The 22,831-nt window shown below is 44.0% G+C and overlaps 2 protein-coding genes across 2 annotated transcripts in view; both read left to right on the top strand.

The window, feature by feature from the left end:
- The window catches only part of LOC129474581 (signal-regulatory protein beta-1), a 22,120-nt gene extending 12,469 nt beyond the window's left edge, over nucleotides 1-9,651 (top strand). Inside the window, exons 4-6 of the mRNA XM_055266020.2 lie at nucleotides 217-549; nucleotides 8,051-8,165; nucleotides 8,807-9,651. Coding sequence (XP_055121995.2) covers nucleotides 217-549; nucleotides 8,051-8,163 — 446 coding nt within the window. The 3' untranslated portion in view covers nucleotides 8,164-8,165; nucleotides 8,807-9,651. The remainder of the gene's footprint in view (nucleotides 1-216; nucleotides 550-8,050; nucleotides 8,166-8,806) is intronic.
- Nucleotides 8,428-22,831, top strand: LOC129474422 (signal-regulatory protein beta-1-like). The gene is made up of 6 exons (XM_055265713.2): nucleotides 8,428-8,435; nucleotides 8,980-9,136; nucleotides 10,809-10,866; nucleotides 16,971-17,288; nucleotides 17,877-18,224; nucleotides 22,719-22,831. The coding sequence occupies exons 1-6, from the start codon at nucleotides 8,428-8,430 to the stop codon at nucleotides 22,829-22,831; spliced, it is 1,002 nt and encodes a 333-aa protein (XP_055121688.2).

Here is a 22,831-nt window from a genome sequence, read left to right as displayed (position 1 = left end):
AGGAGCTACCAGTCCTTGGGCACCTACTGTGCGCCAGGCACTGTGCTTAGTAATTTCACTCATATGCGAAGAGTGCCCTCAATGTCTGAGCATCTGCTGCCTGCCTAGCACTGTCCTGGTGATGCCCTCACTGTGTTGGTGGGAGCTACGTTATTTAGCCCTCCCTGTGATCTGTCTGTACCACAAGATCAGAGCTTCTGCCCTGTGCTGTTTCAGTTCCACCCACCTTGGAGGTTTTCCAACAGCCCATGAGGGCAGAGAACCAGACGAACGTCACCTGCCAGGTGAGGAAGTTCTACCCCCAGAGACTACAGCTGACCTGGTTGGAGAATGGAAATGTGTCCCGAACAGAAACAGCTTCGACCCTCACAGAAAACAAGGATGGTACCTACAACTGGATGAGTTGGCTCCTAGTGAACACCTGTGCCCACAGGGATGATGTGAAGCTCACCTGCCAGGTCGAGCATGACAGGCAGCCAGCGATCAGCAAAAGCCATGACCTGAAGGTCTCAGCCCACCAGAAAGAACAGTGCTCAGATACCCCTCCTGGTAAGGTTACTTCAAATTTTTAAATTTTATCTTTTTCTTTCATGTTAAAATTAATATTTATGTTGTCATAAAATAAGCTAGAAGTCTATAAATATAAAGTAGAATTTTAAAGTCAGCATCATTCTTCCAAATCTCACCCTCCAAGCGTCATCACTATTAAGAGTTTGAGGTACAACCTGACAGATTGTTTGACATAAATGTGCACTGAATGAGGAAGAAAGGAGGCAAGGGGATCATGTGTTCGTCACGTTCTGCATCTTGCTTTTTACCCGACAGTTGTTACATTCCCGTTTCTCATCAGCCACCCCGTCTCCTTCCTACTCCTTCTGACCTCTGCCTTGTCTGTTCCTTCCTAAACTTTTCCATTCATATCTGTGACCTGCCCCCAGCAGACTCTGGCATCTGCTGTATGAATTTCAGAAAGACATGTGGAGTTTAAGCCTGGACCAGGCCCCCAGGTGACCATGAGTGGTCAAAGCATGGGCCTCCTTTGGGTCCTGATGGTGATATTTGACCAATAACAATCACAACGGCTCTCTGTAGATTTATTACGTGCAAACTTCTGTTCATCTATGATCTCCTTTCCTGCTTCAACCATCCAGTGAGTCTGGAGTTTTACAGAAGGGGAAACCAGGACTTGGGAAGCAATGGGGGATATTGTTGAAGACAATTAGATCAAGGCATTAGACCAGATGACTGGTCCAAACTAATTAAGGTAAGTCTGAGGTCCTGAGGACAGGGTCACTACCAGCCTGTAATGCAAATTTATGCTAACTTGAGAAACGTCCCTTTCTACTGGGGCATCGTCCCAAGGATGTGAATTTGGCCAGTGTTCCCCCATCTATGACCAAAATATATCTTATTTCCCTCTCGTATAATACCATGAGGGGTGTCTAATCCAGAAGACTTTTAGAAGGCCCAGCCACATACTCTATGGTGTTGGCTTTATCTACTGGGTCAATGCTGGCTCGCTGATTTGTCTGCTGGAAGAGTGAAGACAGGAAGTGGAGGACAACAATGTCCCCTATAATCAGAGATGTATGGAAAGTGCATAGTCACGTCCACTGCTCACCCAGTTATGCGTGCCCACGCAGTTGCAAGAGGAGTCCACAACTGGGTGATCTGATAATTGAGGACATTTTTTACAAAAACAATATCATTATAAACTTCATAAAATTTAAAATTTTATATCATCAAATTTCATAAAATTGTGAAAATAATTATCTCACATCACCTAAAATGGAGCATACATTCAAATTTCCCCAAATTTCTTTTGTAACCATTTTTCTGTGCACCAGATTTGGTATTAATTTATCTGTAAATGTTTGGTAGTATTTTTCTATGAAATATCTGTACCTCAAGAATATTTTGGGGTACTTTAAAATTATGAATTCACTTTCCTCAATAGTTTAGGGCTATTCACATTATTCATTTCATATTGGGTGAGATCTGGCAACTTGTGCTTTTCAAAGAGTTTTTGGTCCATTTTATCTACGTCGTCATATTTCTTTTTTTTTTTTTTTTTTTTTTTTTTTTGGTTTCCCAGTGCATGTAAAAGTTTTGTTTACAGATTCTGTTTTTTTTTTTTGGTATTTTTCTTTTGATATACATTTTTTTTTTATTATTATACTTTAGGGTTTTAGGGTACATGTGCACAATGTGCAGGTTTGTTACATATGTATCCATGTGCCATGTTGATTTCCTGCACCCATTAACTCGTCATTTAGCATTAGGTGTATCTCCTAATGCTGTCCCTCCCCCCTCCCCCCACCCCACAACAGTCCCCAGAGCGTGATGTTCCCCTTCCTGTGTCCATGAGTTCTCATTGTTCAATTCCCACCTATGAGTGAGAACATGCGGTGTTTGGTTTTTTGTCCTTGCGATAGTTTACTGAGAATGATGTTTTCCAGTTTCATCCATGTCCCTACAAAGGACACGAAATCATCATTTTTTATGGCTGCATAGTATTCCATGGTGTATATGTGCCACATTTTCTTAATCCAGTCTATCGTTGTTGGACATTTGGGTTGGTTCCAACTCTTTGCTATTGTGAATAGTGCCGCAATAAACATACATGTGCATGTGTCTTTATAGCAGCATGATTTATAGTCCTTTGGGTATATACCCAGTAATGGGATGGCTGGGTCAAATGGTATTTCTAGTTCTAGATCCCTGAGGAATCGCCACACTGACTTCCACAATGGTTGAACTAGTTTACAGTCCCACCAACAGTGTAAAAGTGTTCCTATTTCTCCACATCCTCTCCAGCACCTGTTGTTTCCTGATTTTTTAATGATGGCCATTCCAACTGGTGTGAGATGGTATCTCCCTGTGGTTTTGATTTGCATTTCTCTGATGGCCAGTGATGAGGAGCATTTCTTCATGTGTTTTTTGGCTGCATAAATGTCTTCTTTTGAGAAATGTCTGTTCATGTCCTCTGCCCACTTTTTGATGGGGTTGTTTGTTTTTTTCTTGTAAATTTGTTTGAGTTCATTGTAGATTCTGGATATTAGCCCTTTGTCAGATGAGTAGGTTGCAAAAATTTTCTCCCATTGTGTAGGTTGCCTGTTCACTCTGATGATAGTTTCTTTTGCTGTGCAGAAGCTCTTTAGTTTAATGAGATCCCATTTGTCGATTTTGGCTTTTGTTGCCATTGCTTTTGGTGTTTTAGACATGAAGTCCTTGCCCACGCCTATGTCCTGAATGGTATTGCCTAGGTTTTCTTGTAGGATTTTAATGGTTTTAGGTCTAACATATAAGTCTTTAATCCATCTTGAATTAATTTTTGTATAAGGTGTAAGGAAGGGATCCAGTTGCAGCTTTCTACATATGGCTAGCCAGTTTTCCCAGCACCATTTATTAAATAGGGAATCCTTTCCCCATTTCTTGTTTTTGTCACGTTTGTCAAAGATCAGATAGTTGTAGCAACGTGGCATCATTTCTGAGGGCTCTGTTCTGTTCCATTGATCTATGTCTCTGTTGTGGTACCAGTACCATGCTGTTTTGGTTACTGTAGCCTTGTAGTATAGTTTAAAGTCAGGTAGTGTGATGCCTCCAGCTTTGTTCTTTTGGCTTAGGATTGACTTGGCGATGCGGGCTCTTTTTTGGTTCCATATGAACTTTAAAGTAGTTTTTTCCAATTCTGTGAAGAAAGTCATTGGTAGCTTGATGGGGATGGCATTGAATCTATAAATTACCTTGGGCAGTATGGCCATTTTCACGATATTGATTCTTCCAACCCATGAGCATGGAATGTTCTTCCATTTGTTTGTATCCTCTTTTATTTCACTGAGCAGTGGTTTGTAGTTCTCCTTGAAGAGGTCCTTCACATCCCTTGTAAGTTGGATTCCTAGGTATTTTATTCTCTTTGAAGCAATTGTGAATGGGAGTTCACTCATGATTTGGCTCTCTGTTTGTCTGTTATTGGTGTACAAGAATGCTTGTGATTTTTGTACATTAATTTTGTATCCTGAGACTTTGCTGAAGTTGCTAATCAGCTTAAGGAGATTTTGGGCTGAGACAATGGGGTTTTCTAGATATACAATCATGTCATCTGCAAACAGGGACAATTTGACTTCCTCTTTTCCTAATTGAATACCCTTTATTTCCTTCTCCTGCCTGATTGCTCTGGCCAGAACTTCCAGCACTATGTTGAATAGTAGCGGTGAGAGAGGGCATCCCTGTCTTGTGCCAGTTTTCAGAGGGAATGCTTCCAGTTTTTGCCCATTCAGTATGATATTGGCTGTGGGTTTGTCGTAGATAGCTCTTATTATTTTGAGATACGTCCCATCAATACCTAATTTATTGAGAGTTTTTAGCATGAATGGTTGTTGAATTTTGTCAAAGGCCTTTTCTGCATCTATTGAGATAATCATGTGGTTTTTGTCTTTGGTTCTGTTTATATGCTGGATTACATTTATTGATTTGCGTATGTTGAACCAGCCTTGCATCCCAGGGATGAAGCCCACTTGATCATGGTGGATAAGCTTTTTGATGTGCTGCTGGATTCGGTTTGCCAGTATTTTATTGAGGATTTTTGCATCAATGTTCATCAAGGATATTGGTCTGAAATTCTCTTTTTTGGTTAAGTCTCTGCCAGGTTTTGGTGTCAGGACGATGCTGGCTTCGTAAAATGTGTTAGGGAGGATTATATTTCTGTGTGTAGAGTTGTTCATAATATCCCTTATGATCCTTTTGATGTCTGCAGGGTCTGTAGTGATAGCCCTCGTTTCATCCTGATATTTAAAATGTGCCATTTCTTTTTTCTTCATCATCAGCCTTGCTATAATTTTTCCCATTTTATTGATCCTTTCAAAGGATCAGCTGCTTCAGTTGGTTTTTGTATTGTTTTTAAATTTTAATTTCATTAATTTTCTGCTCTCTTCTCTTTTTTATTAATTCCTATCTCTGGCTTGCTTCGGGTTTATTTTGATCTACTTCTTGTAGTTTCTTGAAGTGGGGATTTATATTATTGAATAGAGACTTTTTCTCTTTTCTGTGTCTTTTTTTTTGTCATGTTCTATGGCTGGGAGCTCATATTGTGGGGGTGGTTCCAAGGTGCCTGGCCTCACAGCTGTTCCTCAGTCCTCAGATCCCTAGCCAGTCTCCCTTCCTTTTTCGCCTTGGAAGTTCTCCTATGCCTGGCTCCTCATATTTCCAGAGTTCTTCATCATACTTCTCAAGGAGGAGCAGGAAGAGATGAATCTGCACCATCTATCTGAAGCTGAATTTGCTTTTTAGACTTCCATCCACTCACTTGAGCTCTGACCAGGGCTGCCATTTTTGGGTGCTTTCGGTGTGCTGGATGTAGCATCCTTGCTCGTGTGCTATGGCAGGTAATGCGTTTTAGGTTGTCTAGGCTGGTACACAACATGCAAGATGGCTTATGTGACATACTGCACCAGCAGCGTGGCAGCCTAGTGAGATTGTGCACTAGGGTGTGGTGAAGGTTCTCTTTTGACCCACGGTCATTTTGCAGTTTGGCATTCTTTGTTCAAGTAATACTCAGAGTCAGATTTGTGCAAAATTTACTTTTCCTTTTTTGTTTTTTCTTTTGGTTTGGGGAGGTTAGTTATAGAGATAATTAGTTATGCTGCTGCAACTGTCCCCAGAAACTCAGAAGATGGCTGATGATCTGTAAGTGCTTTGACCCAAACATTCCCTCCCACATCTCAGGGTCCCACAACTTCCCCATCAGGGCCCCAGCCCAGCATAGCAGCCCACTGAAGCTGAGATTCATCCACCTCTGTGGTTCTGCTACTCCTATAATGATCTGGAACCCAATCTTCTATTCTTTCTGCCTTCTGGCTCCAGGAGATGACAATCTACACTGGTGCCAAGAAGTCCTCTGGTTTTCACACTGAGCCTTAATTCATGATAAGTTACTCTTAGCTTCTCATCGTCTTTCCCCAAAGAATTGATGCCCAGCAACAGCCATCAAACACCTTAGTCCTCATAACTACCATTTCCCAATCCGGTTTCAAATGCCTGATGCCAAGGAATTTCCTTCCCACTTCACTGACAGTGAAAGTTGTTATTAATTGCACCATAGCTGCAAGCCAGGGCCTCCCCAACTCCACTCACTACCAGCCCTGGGGTCCTCATTGCCAGCTGATCTTCATGAGTGGTCAGTTTCCAAACTTGCATTTTAGAGTCTGCTTTTCAGACCATTTCCACTGTCAATTTTGCTAGGAGGCCAACTGGAGGTGGATACAGGATTTCAGGAAGCATGCTAGAGTGCTGTCAGGGTCAATATGCCTGAGGGAGTGAGGCAGAAGTGTAGGAGAGGGACGTGCTGAGCCACAGTGCTGGCAGGACAAAGACCCAGCCGATTCTGCAGAGAAGCCAAGGGCTGAGAGAGTCCCTTAGAGTTTTGTTAATTGAGTAGAGAGGCGTGGCCTTCCTATTTTCAATTCAACCAATCTTTCTATGGGCTGCCCCCCAGAAGGAGGAGTGAACTTGGGGAGTGCAGCTCTCCTCAGGGGAGACAAAGTCCCAGAGAGCCACCCAGCTGAGAACTGCCAGCCTCCAACATTCCAGCCACATATGCTATCTCCATTCCTTCCTTAAGGACCCATCAGGACCATTTTATTTCCCAGAAAACATACATGAAAACAGAAGTAAACATATCTTCATTTGTTTGCTTTTAACAGCAAAAAAAAATGCTCATTGTAAAACTGCAAAGAATCCAAATGTGTGCTTCCCCAGATCTGACTGTCTGTCCAACAGAGAGATTTCAGACAGCACCTGCTCTGGGGTCGAGGTGAGCTTGATGTCTGAGTCCCTCCCAAGCATGAGAGTCACGCCGGGGTGTTTTCTATCCAGCACAGTACATTAGGCCCAGCCCCTCAAGGGCCTCCCCAGCTCTCGAGAACATGGGGTCAACCCTCACCGCTGGGGCTAAGCAGGGCAGCCTGCAACTCTCTCACTCTGAAGCCATCCTCATATAACCAAAAAGCATGTTAGTTGCTTGCTGCATGTAGAATCCAATCAAGGAGCACAAGGTCTGATACCAAAAAAACGTGAATTTATTCCAACGCTAGGTTGGGGAATGGACACAATGTGTCCTGCCTTTAAATGTGCTGCTTCCCCTTTGGAGAACAAAGCAGACACTTTTATAAGGTAATGGGGATGGGAACAAGGGCAGGGGTCCCTCTGCTAGCCTGGTGACTTAGCTACCCGACAGTTGAGTTGGTGCCATCCTGAGCAGAAGTAAGTTGTAAACGTGGCCAAGGGGGCATGCTTTCCATATGCCCTCCTGGTGGATGAAAGTCTGGAGGCTAACCCTGGAGGTGAAGTTTCCATGGTGGGTATGCTTTGGTGTGCCAACTCTCCAGGAGAGATCTGTCTTGGAGCATACAGAAGAACTTGCCCTGCAGGGAATGTCTGGTGAGGGGGAGGTGAAAGGTTATATTTGCATTTCTGAAGGGCTAGGTAGGAAACTGGGAGCAGGGGGAAAGGGGAAAGAAAACAAAGAGAAAATAAACTATCTCTTAGCAAACTGGGGGTACTCGGTTAATTCTTCCTATGACTCTGGGAAATTAGACTTGTCTTGTTCAAAAGGACACAGTCTCAGGGATCATCCTAAGGGACATAATGATGGGCTTCCCTAAGTTTGGATGCGAGTAACCTTGTGACCCTCCCTAAATTCTCTGAGCCTCAATTTCCCCATCAGAATGGAATAATAATCCCTGCCCTCTACAGGCTTGTGAGGATCAAGTGAGGGACTCAGGTGCCACACATGTGAATGCATGAGTACACATTCTCTCCACTTCGTCCCTCCGGGAGGATAGCCTGGAAGCCTGGGACAGGGTAAGGGAATGAGGAACCTCTTTCCCTGGCTTCTGCCTTGGGTTGGAGCTAGGGTAGCCAGGGTAAGATGCAGTTGCAAAAGCTTTGGAGCATTGACGGTCCCAGGTAGCCTCAGATCGGGTAAGTGGGGGCCTCTGGGATGGCATCCTGGGTAGCCCCTTCCTAACTTCTGCTGTCTCCTGATTTCCAGGCCCAGCACTGGCTCCTACTGCTCCACTTCTCGTAGCTTTCCTCCTGGGCCCCAAGGTGCTGCTGGTGGTTGGTGTCTCTGTCATCTACGTCTACTGGAAGCAGAAGGCCTGACTGTAAGTGTGGGGGATGGAAGCCTGACCAAGGGCTGCCCCAAAAGGGCAGGGCCAGGAGGAGGGCCCAGCCCACATATCATGCAGCATCAGGGTCAGTGGAGTTTAGAGAAGGTGACAGAGCTCCCTCAGGATCCTCAGGACTCTCAGGGTCTCTAAGAGTCAGGACTCTAAGAGTCTCCCAACCCCAGGAAGTGTGTGAGCGCTTGAGGAGGCGAGCTATAGCCAGGGTGTTTAAAGGTTTTTACAGCACCCGAGGGGTCGCATGAGGAGGTGAGAAGAGGAGCATGAATCAGGGGCTACTGAGTGGGTGGTCCCTTGCAGGCCATCTCTAGATTATTTGATGCTGACCTCCATGGGCCCAAAAGAATCCTCACTGTCAAGTCATGTTGAGAAACTGCAGATGGGCAGCTCTTAGGGCTGTACCCCCCATTCTGACCCTCTGTGTGCCTGAGTGGAAGCAATGAGGGGAGGGGCATCGGGACTCAGGAGGAGGGCTGAGCCGGCAGAGTCCTCTCTCAGGGCTGCCTGTCCACTTGCAACAGGCATCCCAGAAGGAGACCAGCACCAGGAATGTAACAGCCTCCCAGGAAATGTTTCTTAAATGATAAGCAGATGATTAAATATGGCCATGTTACCCACAGCTCCTTCCCTCCTCCCCTGCCACATGGGATCCCCAGTCTCTGCTGCCTCCTTCCTTCCTTGAATGGCTCTGACTGAGAGAAGGGGCTGGTGAGAAGCTTCCCCAGACTGAGCTCCAAACGCCTCCCCTCCCAGGACATCTTCCTGCCCACAGGCTCCTGTTGCTCCTTTGCAGAGTCCTTGATTCTCCAGAGCAGTCTTCATTCATGGTCCTGAGCAGAGGCCATGGGATGGGGCTCTGGGGAGTGACTCATGACACCTCCCTAGGATGTGGGAAACACGCCGAATCTAAACACATCAGGACACCTCTCCTCCATCATCTTGGACTGTCCGTAAGCCACAAACTGCAGTCCAGATTCTCAAGAGTTATTCTGCCTTCTGGATTCCTGCCTACCCAATTAGCCAGCCTTGTTGAGATTCTCTATTGCCTCCTGAATACAAATTAACACTCATCCTGGTTTTAAGGAGAAAAAATGATTCTCCTTCCTCTTTGTTTAAACATATGATATAGCTTGGATATTTTTCCCCTACAAATCTCAATGTGAAATTTCATCCCCTATGTTGGAGGTGGGGTCAGGTGGGAGGTGTTTGGGTCATGGGGATGGATTCATCATGAATGACTTGGTGTTATCTTGGTCTATTAGTACCCACAAGATCTGATTGTTTAAAAGTGCCCAGCGGCTCCCTCTTCTCTCTTTCTCTTCCTCTCTCCCCATGTTATGCCAACTCCACTTCACTGTCCACTGTGAGTAGAAGCACTCTGAGGCCCTCAGCAGCAGATGCAAGTACCATGCTTCTTGTACAGTCTGCAGAACCAAAAGCCAAATAAACCTCTCTTTATAAATTACCCAGCCTTATGTATTCTTTTATGGCAACATACATGGACTAAGACTGTCCTACTCCTCACACCTAGAAAGAAAGCATCTCTCTCTTCTCTCTCTGTGATGGAAACACTAGTTTTTCTATCATCCTGCAACCTTCCCAACTCTGTTGCTCATGGTAAAAATACTGTGACAGCCCTAAAGTCGTGAAGTCCTTCTTGATTTCTTCTTTGTTTATATCTCATATTCAGTTCTGCTTCAAAATGCTTATGTCCCCTGGTGAGATAGATGGTAAATGTTCGAAAGAAAAAAGAAAGCTGAATTGTAGTTTTTGTCAATTTCTGTGGGGTGAATATCCCCAACATGGCCCATTTCAAGCTTCTAACACTTTAACAACTAGAATACACAATTCCTGAAAATTTAACAGTTGGCTCTCCTGAGCCAGTCCAAGCCTGCTCTGGCACACAAAGGAATTGTACTCAAAACCTGCACACCTCTCACCTCTACCACTCCTCCACGGTCCCAGCCAGCATCATCTCCTCCTGGACCGCTTATAGAGCCTCTGATGGATTGCATTTTTCCAGCCTCAGTTATTTTTTGGAAAAGTCAAATCCTGTCATTCCTCGGCTCCTTCCCCGCAACAGCTGCGTGGCTCACTCTTCTGTCCTTCAGTTTATTAAAGGCAACTTCTGTAAACCTCCCTATGTAAAATATCCATTTTCCTCTCCACCCTAGCATTCCAATGTCTCTTAACTTGATTAGCTTTTCTCCTTAGCACTGTATTATATTACTACATATATTATACGAAATACAGGGCAGTCCTCACTTTGCATGGCAGTGCAAGATTACAAAAACGACTGTGAAAACACTGAAACCCTGGAAAGCAAGTCTACGTCCAAAGGGAAAAATAATGACTATTCTGTGATCCTCATAATTTTTGTCAAAATATTAGAAAATATAATACTGTCAGTTGCAAATGTGGACAGAAGGGAAAAATATTTAGTTTATGGTAATTCAAAGGATTAGAAACATTGAGGATTAAATTATTATTTCTTTGTAAAACATAGCAAGGATAGTTGGAACAGTGCTTGTCTTCTTGTATATTTCTGATATGGAACAAGCATAAGATGATGAGAACACTCTGGTATAATTTGAAATGGTCCCCTTTCCCCTTCCTCTTCAGGAAGCACTACTGAATATTTCTCTCATACCCACTATGAGGACCAATCAAGCTGCTGTAGGTAAAATTCACAAAAGTGTGGGAGTTCCCATGACTTGATCCTCCTGAGTTTTTAACTCAGACTGGCCCTCACTGAACTTACAGCAATTCACCATTCATGGAGCAGGTTTTCTGACCCCAGCACTCATTCCCGTGGAGGTTTCTAATTCAGGAAGTTGTAATTCTCCATATCACTCTGCTGTCTCCCTAATTTTGCCCTGTGACCTCATTTCTCCAACAGATCTAAGAGCAGTTGTTGTTTTTTGATTTGCTCAGCTTGTTACTTGGTGTTGGTTTGAGAGACTTTATGTAGGGGTCACCCAGGAGATTTGGTTCCATCCCCAAAGGCTTCTGTAGCCACAAGCCTTCAAATGTGCCACACCTGGAATTATGGTCTCTGAAGCTGCAAGCTCAATCCTTGGCTACAGAACCCTATAGGTCGGAACTCTCAAATTAGGAAGGGTCATGGGACCCCTGGCATGAGGTAAGTAAGAGTCTCTGGGACATAGAGCAGGCTCTATGTCAGTCAACCTCTCTCCAGCACTGTCCAAGGCTCCCAGGTCTGGGAACCCCAGGCACAGATGTCAGCAAATTCCCAGCAGTGGCAACTGTGTCTGCTTCCTCTGTCACAATGGAAGATGGCCCCAGTCTCATGGCCCCTTTCTCCCACAGCAACTTCCCTTCTGGGACATCATGGCAAGGTGGGGCTTCTCCTCCCCTGCAGAGCATAGAGTCTGAGGTCTCTTCATGACAGTCATTGAGACAGATATGCCCAGCCCTGTGTCCCAGCTCACCTGGACAGGCCCTGCCACCTCCTCTGCTCGTAGGACTCACAGTTGTGTGCAGCCTGCTCTATACAGGTGTATTTCTGTGTGATGTCTCCTCTCCCTCTCAGTCCATTTCTCCTGTTCCTCTAGATTTCCACTTGGGAGCATTTTCTTGTCTCGTATCCAAGCATGAGGCAAGATTTGGAGCACTTTTTCTATGAGCATCTGTGTAGACCCTAATTAGGATGCACCTTGCCCTAGTCATAGTGATTCTCCCCAGAGGCCATGGCTGCACCATGACCTTGGTGCTGAGCACATGATCTCAGCACCCATGATTCTAGGGCTAAGCACATGACCTCAGCTCATCACCATGGTACCCCCACCTCCCCCAGACATTGGCCGAGGTTGTCACATAGCATCATAAATCCTTGACAGCAGAGGATCTGTTTTATAAATTGTTGCTATTACTAAAATTCTACCTAAGAACAATAATGTCTAGCTAATATCTATAATAATAATAGTAAAACTGAATATCTAGGTTTGAGGATACAGTCAGATATTATTAGGCACTTTGCATATATTAGTTCATTTAATTCCCATAACAATCTTATGAGGTTGGTGTGATTATTATGTCCATTTTACAGTTGAGGAAACTCAAGAAACAGAGAGGTTAATAGTGTCCCCAGGGTCACACACTGGGGAGCTGGTAGAGCTTGATTTCAGACTAGGAAGTTTTAATTCCTAAGCCCACAGGCCTAATCTTTAGTGTTCTGGAGAGGCATCCACGGGCTCCCAGTTCCTCATGTGTCCCAAAGTCTTCCCTAGTCATCTGCATCTAATGTCGTGAGTGGGGGTGAAATATGGTAGATGAAGGGGGAATTTTAGCTCATGGACTTCCAGGCTCCCCTTTCTTTCAAATATTCAAATTTTATCCATGCTGCACCAAGTCAACCTAAAGTTGAAAATGAATTCTGCACGTGATTTCTACAAAAAGTTTTTACTTGAATAAGCATCTATGCATCTAGCATATCTTTATTGAAGGACTGGAGTTCCTTGAGAACTCCTTGACAGTTCTTTCCTTGGGAAGGCAACTTGCTGCACCAAGCACAGATCCTGCCATCTTGCTGACACTATTGCATCAATTAAAATAATTTTTGTTTGTTTTATTTTGAGATGGAGTTTCACTCTTGTTGCCCAGGCTGGAGTGCAATGGTGCAATCTCGGCTCACTGCAACCTCCACCCCCCCCCGGTTCAAATGACTCTCCTGCCTCAGCCCCTGAGTAGCTGGGATTACAGGCACTCGCCACCACACCTGGCTAATTTTGTATTTTTAGTAGAGCCACGGTTTCTCCATGTTGTTCAGGCTGATCTTGAACTCCTGACCTCAAGTGATCCACCCGCCTCGGCCTCCCAAAGTGCTGGGGTTACAGGTGTGAGCCACTGCACCTGGCCTATTGCATCAATTTTGGAGTCCTGTATTCCAAACTATGATTTTTGGAGGCATGAAACTTTATGTCACACACCTTCCAAGCCAATTGCTATTTTCGTGGAAGGAAATATTCCTCTTTCAACCACTGGTATGTTTTACCTTAAATTATAAATCTTTAGATATTAATATTTTGGGTTTTTTTTCTTTTTTGCTTTGTAAACAGTAGACTTTTATACAAATATAAAGTTTTGTACCTTCAAAGTTATCACTCCAATAAAGACACCTATTAAAATCAGCAAAACATCTTGAAATATATTTTAATAACGTACAAATGTATTCACAGCACATTCTCCTGATTAAGAGACTCCACTAAGTTTATAGTACCTACAACGCAATTTACAGGTACCTACAATAGTTTCTAGGTTGGTTTAGTTTATAATTAAATCTACTGCTTTAAGAAATGCCATTAATACAAATGCATAATCTATAACATTCTCATTATAGTAAGAAAAAATATAGATTCATAAAACAAAATGTCTTTACCCATTATGTGAAGTATGTAAATGATTATTCTCATTAAAACATAAGAATAACGCGTTTTTAGTAATAAAAGACAGATTTCATTAGGTCAAAGAGCATTGAAGAGCTCCAGGAGGTTCCAAAGTAAATTCTGGCTACCCTCTTATAAAATAAATAGAACAGCACAATTTCTGGGTATTCCTTAAACATGATAATTTCATTTATATTAATTGGACCTTAAGTAAATGACTTCTTACAAATGAAAATAAACAAAACTTTAGAAACTAATACCAATTCCCTAAATTTGGTTTTTACTCATTTGTGTACGTCTAAGAAATTTTACCATGAAGTACATATTAAAAATTAACAATTATTTCTAACTTACACATAAGCCAATGTGCTCACTCATACCATGGAAACAAAATTTGCTTCTGAAAATAATCTACAAAAATAATATGTAAACACATAGAGCTTTGAGATAGACTAAGAACATCCTATGTTCTGTGGATCAAATAGCAAAAGCCTTCATTACATATATCAATAAACACGCTTTGGTTAATTTGGGATATATTAATATTACATGACCTTGTGCATACCTCTGTATACCATTAAATAAATTTGGACGTTTGTAGTGACAACACACTTTCTAGCCCCAAGTGCTGGAGAGAAAATAAAAAGTTAATATGAAAACTACTTTTGTTTGTTTTAAATAAAGTTATTAAGTGGGGGGGAAAAGCCAACACTTTTTATTGCAACATAAACTGAGATCTAAAAGGTTCAGAGTCAAGAATCTCTTAGGTTGCCCCCCAACATCGTAAAACACATAAATTTCTCCCTCTTTGAGAAGTCTGATCATGTCTAGTGTTCAACCACTTTACTCTGAAGGATAAGAGGGCACTGTGTTAGTCCATTCTCATACTACTATAAAGAACTACCTGAGGCTGGGCACAGTGGCTCATGCTTGTAATTCCAGAACTTTGAGAGGTTGAGGTGGGCGGATCACCTGAGGTCAGGAGTTCAAGACCAGCCTGGCCAACATGGTGAAACACCGTCTCTACTAAAATACAAAAATTAGCTGGACATGATGGTGGGTGCCTGTAATCCCAGCTACTCAGGAGCCTGAGGTGGGAGAATCGCTTGAACCCAGAAGGTGGAGGTTGCAGTGAGCCGAGATCATGCCACTGCACTCCAGCCTGGGTGACAGAGTGAAACTCGGTCTCAAAAACATACAAACAAACAAAACTGCCTGAGACTGGGTAATTTATAAATAAAAGAGATGTAATTGACTCACAGTTCTGCATGGCTGGGGAGGCCTGAGGAAACTTACAATCATGGCAGAAGGTGAAGGGGAAACAAGGAATGTCTTACATGGCAGCACGTGAGAGAAAGATCAAGGCGGGAACTGCCAAACCCTTTTAAACCATCAGATCTTGATAACTCACTCACTATCATGAGAACAGCATGTGGGAACCACCCACATGATCCAATCACCTCCCACCAGGTCACTGCCTTGACACATGAGGATTGTAATTTGAGATGAGATTTGGGTGGGGACATAGAGCCAAATCAAATCAGGCACTAAAAGCAAATATCACTCACAGCACTGGACAGGCCATTAGTCCCAACCAGAAGATTCTTGCTTCAGCCCCTAAGACAGTTTTACTCTCTTAAGAGGATGCCTCCCAGGACTCAAATGCCCAATGGCCCTTTCCATTGTCATCAATGTGATTCCACCAACATAGTCCAATCATTACCCTACCAGTGACATTCTTCACTGCCCAAAAGCCACCTGACAACGAGATCATTGTCACCATACAGGCAAGAAAGCTACTGCTGGGCAGTTCACAGAGAAAATAGATGGCGATTGCACTGACTCAAAATAATTAAAGGAAAAGTGATGCCACTGGGTCTCTGAGTTTAAATTTCTTTGGTCTATTTGTTGTCTGCCCTCCCTTCTAAATCAAACAGTGAATATCTTCAGTATCATCATCACTGTGTCTTCAGAGCCAGCCCTGGGCACCGCCACCCTCTCTGCAAGCGCTCCGCTCCTCAGCTGTTTCTGGGAACTTTTTTGACATGTTTTGTGAGATATCTTTTGTTATTTCTATATTTACACCTATTTACATTACTCTGTTTAGGTGTGTCTCTGTGCTGAATCCTAAGGGATTGCCCCACATGATCCCCCAACCCAATAACTTACTACTTATGTATATATAGTCCCCTAGTCAACCTACTACATTTTTTAAAACTGTCCTCAGTAATTATGTTTTCATTTCCAAAGTCTCTTTTTTTGGTTATTTTTCCAAGATACCTGTTACTTCATGCCTGACTATTCCTGTTTCATACATGCCTGACGTTATTTTATGGATTCACTGTCCTTTTGCTATCTTTATAAGGTTACTATGTATGTTAATTTTAAAGACTTTTTATATTTTATTTTTTCATATGTTCTCAGTTGTGAAGTTCTCTTGATTGCTGTTCTTGTTTTTGAGTTATTGTTGTTCTTGAATTGGTTAGCTATCTCTCATGGTGCTGCTGTTCCCCAAATCTTCAGTGATTCCTTCCTGCACCACCATCTTTCCAGAAATAAAGCCCCACCCCACATGATGGAGTTATCAGGGCCTTTAGCAGGTGTGATTCCAATGCTCTTACAAACTCTTGGCTCTACATTAAAGCGTTATCCTTAATTAATGCCTTTTATTTGACAGAATGAAATATTTGTGAAAAGAATAAAAATATGGAATGATTCATATTTTTATAATACCTAAAGAGAGACCTCTGTGTATCTGTAAATTCTGGGTCAAAGATAGATCTGTGTTTAATTTTGAGAAGCATCTTCTGTGTTTGATCCAGAGCAAAACTGCTTCCATTGCCCCATTTAATCCTGGTGACATCCCAGGAAGTAGAAATGCCATCCTCCTATTTTGCAGATGAGGAACTGGGTGTGTCAGGTCACCCCTCTCATGGCTGAGCAGCCTGGTTGCAGCTCTCATGGTTGTGCCACTTTGCCATTGATCCCTGTATTGGCTTCTATACAAGCCCTCTCAGAGGTTAGTGAGCCTTCCGGTGGAGGCCAGCTAGGATCAGTTAATAACATGGAGGGAGACCAATCAGTAATTTTGTTCCTATGCCCAGATTGGTGGAAGTCTCCCTGTGTGGAGAGGACTTTGAACTCAGGCCTGGACTTCCCTCTGGGCCCTGCCCCTACTCACTGTCTGACCATGGGCTGGTTCTCACCTCCCAGAGCTGTTGTGGCCTGATCTGTAAAATGAGAATAAGGACACTGCCTTCGCGACATTATTAGAAAGATTAAAAACTAACGTCTCAGAAGGTTCTTAACATGTCAAACACTTATCATTAGTGATGGCCATCTCAGTCATGTCTCCTGATTATTGATGCTCCTTTTGTAGCCAAACCCTCTGCCCCCGTGGTATCGGGCCCGGCAGCGAGGACCATGCCTGAGCACACAGTGAGCTTCACCTGCGAGTCCCACGGCTTCTCTTCCAGAGACATCACCCTGAAATGGTTCAAAAATGGGAACGAGATCTCAGACTTCCAGACCAACGTGGACCCAGCAGGAGAGAGCGTGTCCTACAGCATCCACAGCACAGCCAGGGTGGTGCTGACCCGTGGAGATGTTCACTCTCAAGTCATCTGCGAGGTGGCCCACGTCACCTTGCAGGGGGACCCTCTTCGTGGGACTGCCAACTTGTCTGAGGCCATCCAAGGTAGAAGACCTTCACACCCTCCCCAAGCCCACATTGGGCTGCCAAGCCCACTCCCCTCTCCCCAGGCTATTGCTCCAGAGCTTGAATGGCCTGGAATTTAATCCCTGACTATACTGCCCACCCACCATGCACCTAGGTGAGCCGGTCACTTACTATCATTTTAATGGTAGCTGTCAGGGGACCAGCAACCATGTGCCAAGCTCTGTGTTAGAGAGTTTCATTTATTTCACCAAGAGCAACTACAATTAGTGAGCACCTACTAGGAGCCAAATCCCTATGTGCTTGGCGATTTCAATGATTTTGCTACATTTCTGACATTCCAACTGCATGCCAGGGGTTGTGCTTGTAGATATCACTCATTCTTAGCCTAGTAGGAGCTAACAGTCCTTGGGTACCTACTGTGCACCAGGCACTGTGCTTAGTAATTTCACTCATATGCGAAGAGTGCCCTCAATGTCTGAGCACCTGCTGCCTGCCTAGCACTGTCCTGGTGATGCTCTCACTGTGTTGGTGGGAGCTACATTATTTAGCCCTCCCTGTGATCTGTCTGTGCCACATGATCAGAGCTTCTGCCTTGTGCTGTTTCAGTTTCACCCACCTTGGAGGTTACTCAACAGCCCATAAGGGCAGAGAACCAGGCAAACGTCACCTGCCAGGTGAGGAAGTTCTATCCCCAGAGACTACAGCTGACCTGGGTGGGGAATGGAAATGTGTCCTGGACAGAAACAGCTTCGACCCTCACAGAGAACAAGGTCACTGTGAACAAGGATGGTACCTACAACTGGATGAGCTGGCTCCTGGTGAACACCTGTGCCCACAGGGACGATGTGGTGCTCACCTGTCAGGTGGAGCATGATGGGCAGCAAGCGGTCAGCAAAAGCTATGCCCTGGAGATCTCAGTGCACCAGAAGGAGCAGAGATCAGATATCACCCATGGTGCGGTTACTTCCCATTTTTAAATTTTGTCTCTTTCTTTAATGTTAAAAGCAATATTCATGCTTGTCATAAAATAAGCTAGAAGCCTATAAATATAAAGTAGAATTTTAATGTCTACATTAAAATCCTACACTCCATGGGTCACCACTACTGAGAAGATTCAAGCTAACAACAGGCAATTTCCAGACACCCTTAAGCCCCATCTACCAGGAGAAACTGTGCGTCAAGACTTTGATGCACAACTTGATAGATATTTTGACATAAATATACATTAAAGGAAAAAAGAGAGAGGGAGGTGATCCGTTTGTTTATGAAGTCCTGTGTCTCGCCTTCTGCATTTCTCTCCAGCACACCACCTTGCCTTTTACACTTTCTAACCTCTACCTTGTCCCTGTTCTATCCTAAACTTTTCCATCCGCATCTGTGACCTCAGCAACCAGTCTCCAGCATCTGCTCTATAAATTTCAGGAAGACAAGTGAAGTTTAAGCCTGGACAGACCCCCAGGTGACCTGGTCACAGCACAGGCTTCTTTTGTGTTCCAATGGTGATATTTGACCAACAATAATCACAACCACTCTGCACATTTACTATGTGCAAATTTCTATTCATCTCTGATCTCCTTTCCTGCTTCAAACACCCAGTAAGCTTGGAGTTTTACCAAAGGGGAAACCAGGACTTAGGAAGTAATGAGGGATATTGTTGAAGACTTCTTGTCATTAGACCAGGTTATTGGTCCAAAGTAATGAAGGTAAATCTAGTCCCTGAGGACAGGCTCACTACCAGGCTATAATGCGAATTTGTGCTAATTAGAGAAACTTTCTCGTTCTGCTGGGCTTTGTCCCAAGGACCCAAATTTGGCCAGTGTTCCCCCTCTCTATAACCAAAATATGTCTTATTTCCCTCTCTTATAATACCAGGAGGGGTCCCTCTACCCAAGTCGAATGACAATCTTTGAGTACTTTGACCCAAATACATCCTCCCACATCTCAGCATCCCACAACTTGCCCATCAGGGCCCAACCCCAGCATAAAAGCCATTAAAGCTGACATTCATCCTCCTTTGTGATTCTGCTACTCTTCTAATGATGGCTGGGACCCAATCTTCTATTCTTTCTGCCCTGAGGCTCCAGGAAATAAGAATAAGGACTCAGGTTCCTTCCAAAACACCCTATGATGTTTGCGTCATCTCCTGGGTCAGTGCTGAGTCACGGATTTGTTCATGTCCCTGCCTGCTGGAAGAGGAAAGACAGGACATAGAGGACAAAAAATGTCCCCAGTCATCAGAGATGTGTGGAAGGTGCATAGTCACGTCCACTGAAAACTTGCTCACACATGCACCTGCAGTTGCACATTGAGGGATCATGTGATCAGGGACATTTTTCACAAAACCAGTGTAATTGTCCGCTTAAATTTTAAGTGCTTAAATAGCTAAATTTCATAAAGTTATTAAAATAATTTCCTCCTATCATCTAAAATGAAGCATACATTCACATTTTACCAAATTTTTTAGAACCGTTTTCCTGTGTGTTAAATTTGGTTTTAATTTATCTTTAAATGCTTGTGTTTTCCTTTGAAAGATCTGGGCCTCAGGGATATTTTTGGATATTTTATAATCATAGATTCAGTGTCGTTAATAGTGTAGGGTTATTCACATTTTTCGTTTCCTACTGAGTGAGTCCTGGTAAGTTGTGTTTTGCATAACTTTTGGTCCATTTCATCTAAGTTGTCATATTTATGTGTGTAGAGTTGTTCATAATATCCTCTTATAACCCTTTTGGTGTCTGCAAGGTCTGCAATGGTATCCCACGTTCCATCCTGACACTAAAAATGTGTCATTTGTCTTTTCTTTTTCATCAGTCATGCTAGAGTTTTTTCCCATTTTATTGGTGTTTTCAAAAGATCGACTCTTTGTTTCATTGGGTTTTTGTATTGTTTTTGTGTTTTCAGTTTCATTAATTATCTGCTCTCTTCTCTCTTTCTTTTTTTTTATTAATTCCTATTTCCTGCTTTCTTTGGGTTTACTTTGCCCTACTTTTTGTAGTTTCTTAAAGTGCGGGATTTATATTTATTGACTTGAGACCTCCTCTTTTCTATGTCCTCCCTTCATCACTTTCTGTGTCTGGGGGCTGGTATTTGGGCATAGAGTCCCCGGTGTTTGGCTGCTGGGCTGTTCCTCAGTCCTCAGGTTCTTACCTTGCTCTTTCACCTTGGAAGTTCTCCTATGCCTGCTCCTCATGATATTTCTTGGGTTCATAGTTGTACTTCTTAAGGAGGCACAGGATGAGATGAGTCTGTACCATCTGGACAAGGTTGAGTCTTTTCTTAGACTTCCAACCACCCACTGGGGCTCAGACCACGGCTTCCATTGTTGGGTTCTTTCAGTGTGTCTGACATAGCATCCTGGCTCATATGCTAAGTCTGGAAATGCATTTTAGGTTGTCTAGGCTGGCAGGCAAACTGCAGGATGCCTTCTGTGATGTGCTGCATCAGTGGCATGGGATCCTAGTGAGAGACTGTGTACTAGGGTTAGGTGAGTGTTCCCTTTGGACTCAGTCATTTTGCGGTTTGGCACTCTCTCTTCAAGTAATATTTAGGGCCTGGATTGTGTAGAATTTACTTTTCTTCTTTTGGCTTGGGGAGGATATTTATAGTGACAAGTAGCTATGCCACTGCAATTGTCCCCAGTAACTCTCAAGTCAACTGGCAATCTTTGAGTGGTCTGACCCAGATGTCTCCTCCCACATTTCAGGGTCCCACAACTTCCCCATCAGGGCCCTATCCCAGCACAGCAGCCATTGAAACTGAGATTCATCCTCCACTGTGATTCTGCTACTCTTCTATGATGTCCAGGACTCAATTCTCTATTCCTTCTGCCCTGTGGCTCCAAGAAATAAGAATCTACACTGCTGCCAAGAAGTCCTCTGGCTTCCACGCTGAACCTTAACTCATGATCAATCACTCTTAGTTTCTCATTGCCTTTCTCCGAAGAGTTCATGCCCAGCAACAGCTAACACCTTAGTTCTTATAACTACCATTTCCCAATCTGTTTTCAAAAGCCTGATGGCAAGGAATTTCTTTCCTGTGGTAACACTGTCCCAGTTTAGTGCCAGTGAAAGTGTTATCAATTGCAACACAACAGCAAGTCACGGCTTCTCCAGTCCCACTCACCACCAGCCCTAGGGTCCTCATTGCCAGCTGATGAGTAATCTGATTCCAAACTTATATTTTAGAGTCTTCTTTCCAGACCACTTCCCAAGGACAGTTTCTCTGGGATGACAACTGGGGATGGATAAAGGAATGCAGGAAGCATCCTAGAGTGTTGTCAGGGTCAACATGCCTCAGGGAATGAAGAGGCAGGAGTGCAGGAGGAGGGAGGTGCTGAGCCACAGTGCAGGCAGGACAAAGATGCAGCTGCTCCTGCCGAGAGGCCAAAGGCCGGAGGGTCCTGTAGAGTTGTTTCAATTGAGGTGAGGGGCTGGCCCTTCATACTTCCAATGCAGTCTATCTGTCATGTGGGCTGCCCCCTAGTTGGAGTAAACTTGGGCAGTGCAGCTCTCCTCAAGGGAGAAAAAGCCCCAGAGAGCCACCCCTGAGAACTGCTGGCCTATAACACCCCAGCAGCCACAGATGCTGAGGTCTCCATTCCTTCCTTAACGACCCACCAGCAACATTTTATTTATTTAAAAAATTAATACCTCTATTTGTTACTTTTAAAATCCAAAACCCCTTATGTAAAAAATGCAAACATGTGCTTCCGTAGATCTGACTCTCTGTGTCCAACAGAAAGATTTCAGATGACATCGGCGCTGGGGTTGAGGTGGGAGAGATGATGTCTGAGGCCCTTCCAAGCCCAAGGCCCATTCCCTGACTCACCAGGGAATTTTCCAGCCAGCAGGTTTAACTGGGTCTTATTCCTGGAGGGGTCCCTGAGATCACGAGAATATGGGGTCATCCCCCTACTCCTGGGGCCAAGAAGAGCAGCATGCAACTCTCTCACTCTGAATCCATCCTCACACCACCTGCCCACAGTTTCCTAATCATTCTTATGACCATGGGATGTTGGACTCAGGAGTCATCCTTGGGGACGTAATGATGGGCTTACCTAGGTTTGGATCCCACTAATCTCCTGACACTCCCTAAACTCTCTGGCCTCAGTTTCCCCATCAGAATGGAATAATAATGCCTGCCCCCCAGGCTTGTGAGGATCAAGCGAGGAACCCAGTTGCCGTATGTGTGAATACCTGAGTATACACTCTCTCCACTCTTCCCTCCAGGAGGATAAGCTGGCAGCTTGAGACAGTATGAGTGAGAATGAGGAGCCACTTTCCCTGGCCTTTGCTTTCAGCTGGAGTCAGGGAAGCCAGAGCAGGATGCAAGTTCAAAAGCTTCAGAGCATTGATGGGCCCAGGTAGCCTCAGATGGGATAAGTGGAGGCCCCTGAGATGAACTCCCAGGTGGCCCCTCTCATGGCTCCTCCTCTTCCCTGATTTCCAGGCCTAGCACTGGCTCCTACTGCTCCACTTCTCGTAGCTCTCCTCCTGGGCCCCAAGGTACTACTTGTGGTTGGTGTCTCTGCTGTCTACATCTGCTGGAAACAGAACGCCTGA

Source organism: Symphalangus syndactylus, chromosome 24 (assembly GCF_028878055.3).
Source record: "Symphalangus syndactylus isolate Jambi chromosome 24, NHGRI_mSymSyn1-v2.1_pri, whole genome shotgun sequence".
In the NCBI taxonomy this organism is placed as follows: Eukaryota; Metazoa; Chordata; class Mammalia; order Primates; family Hylobatidae; genus Symphalangus; species Symphalangus syndactylus.
The sequence above is the reverse complement of the archived record's forward strand: the minus strand, read 5'-3'. Positions and strand labels throughout refer to the sequence as shown.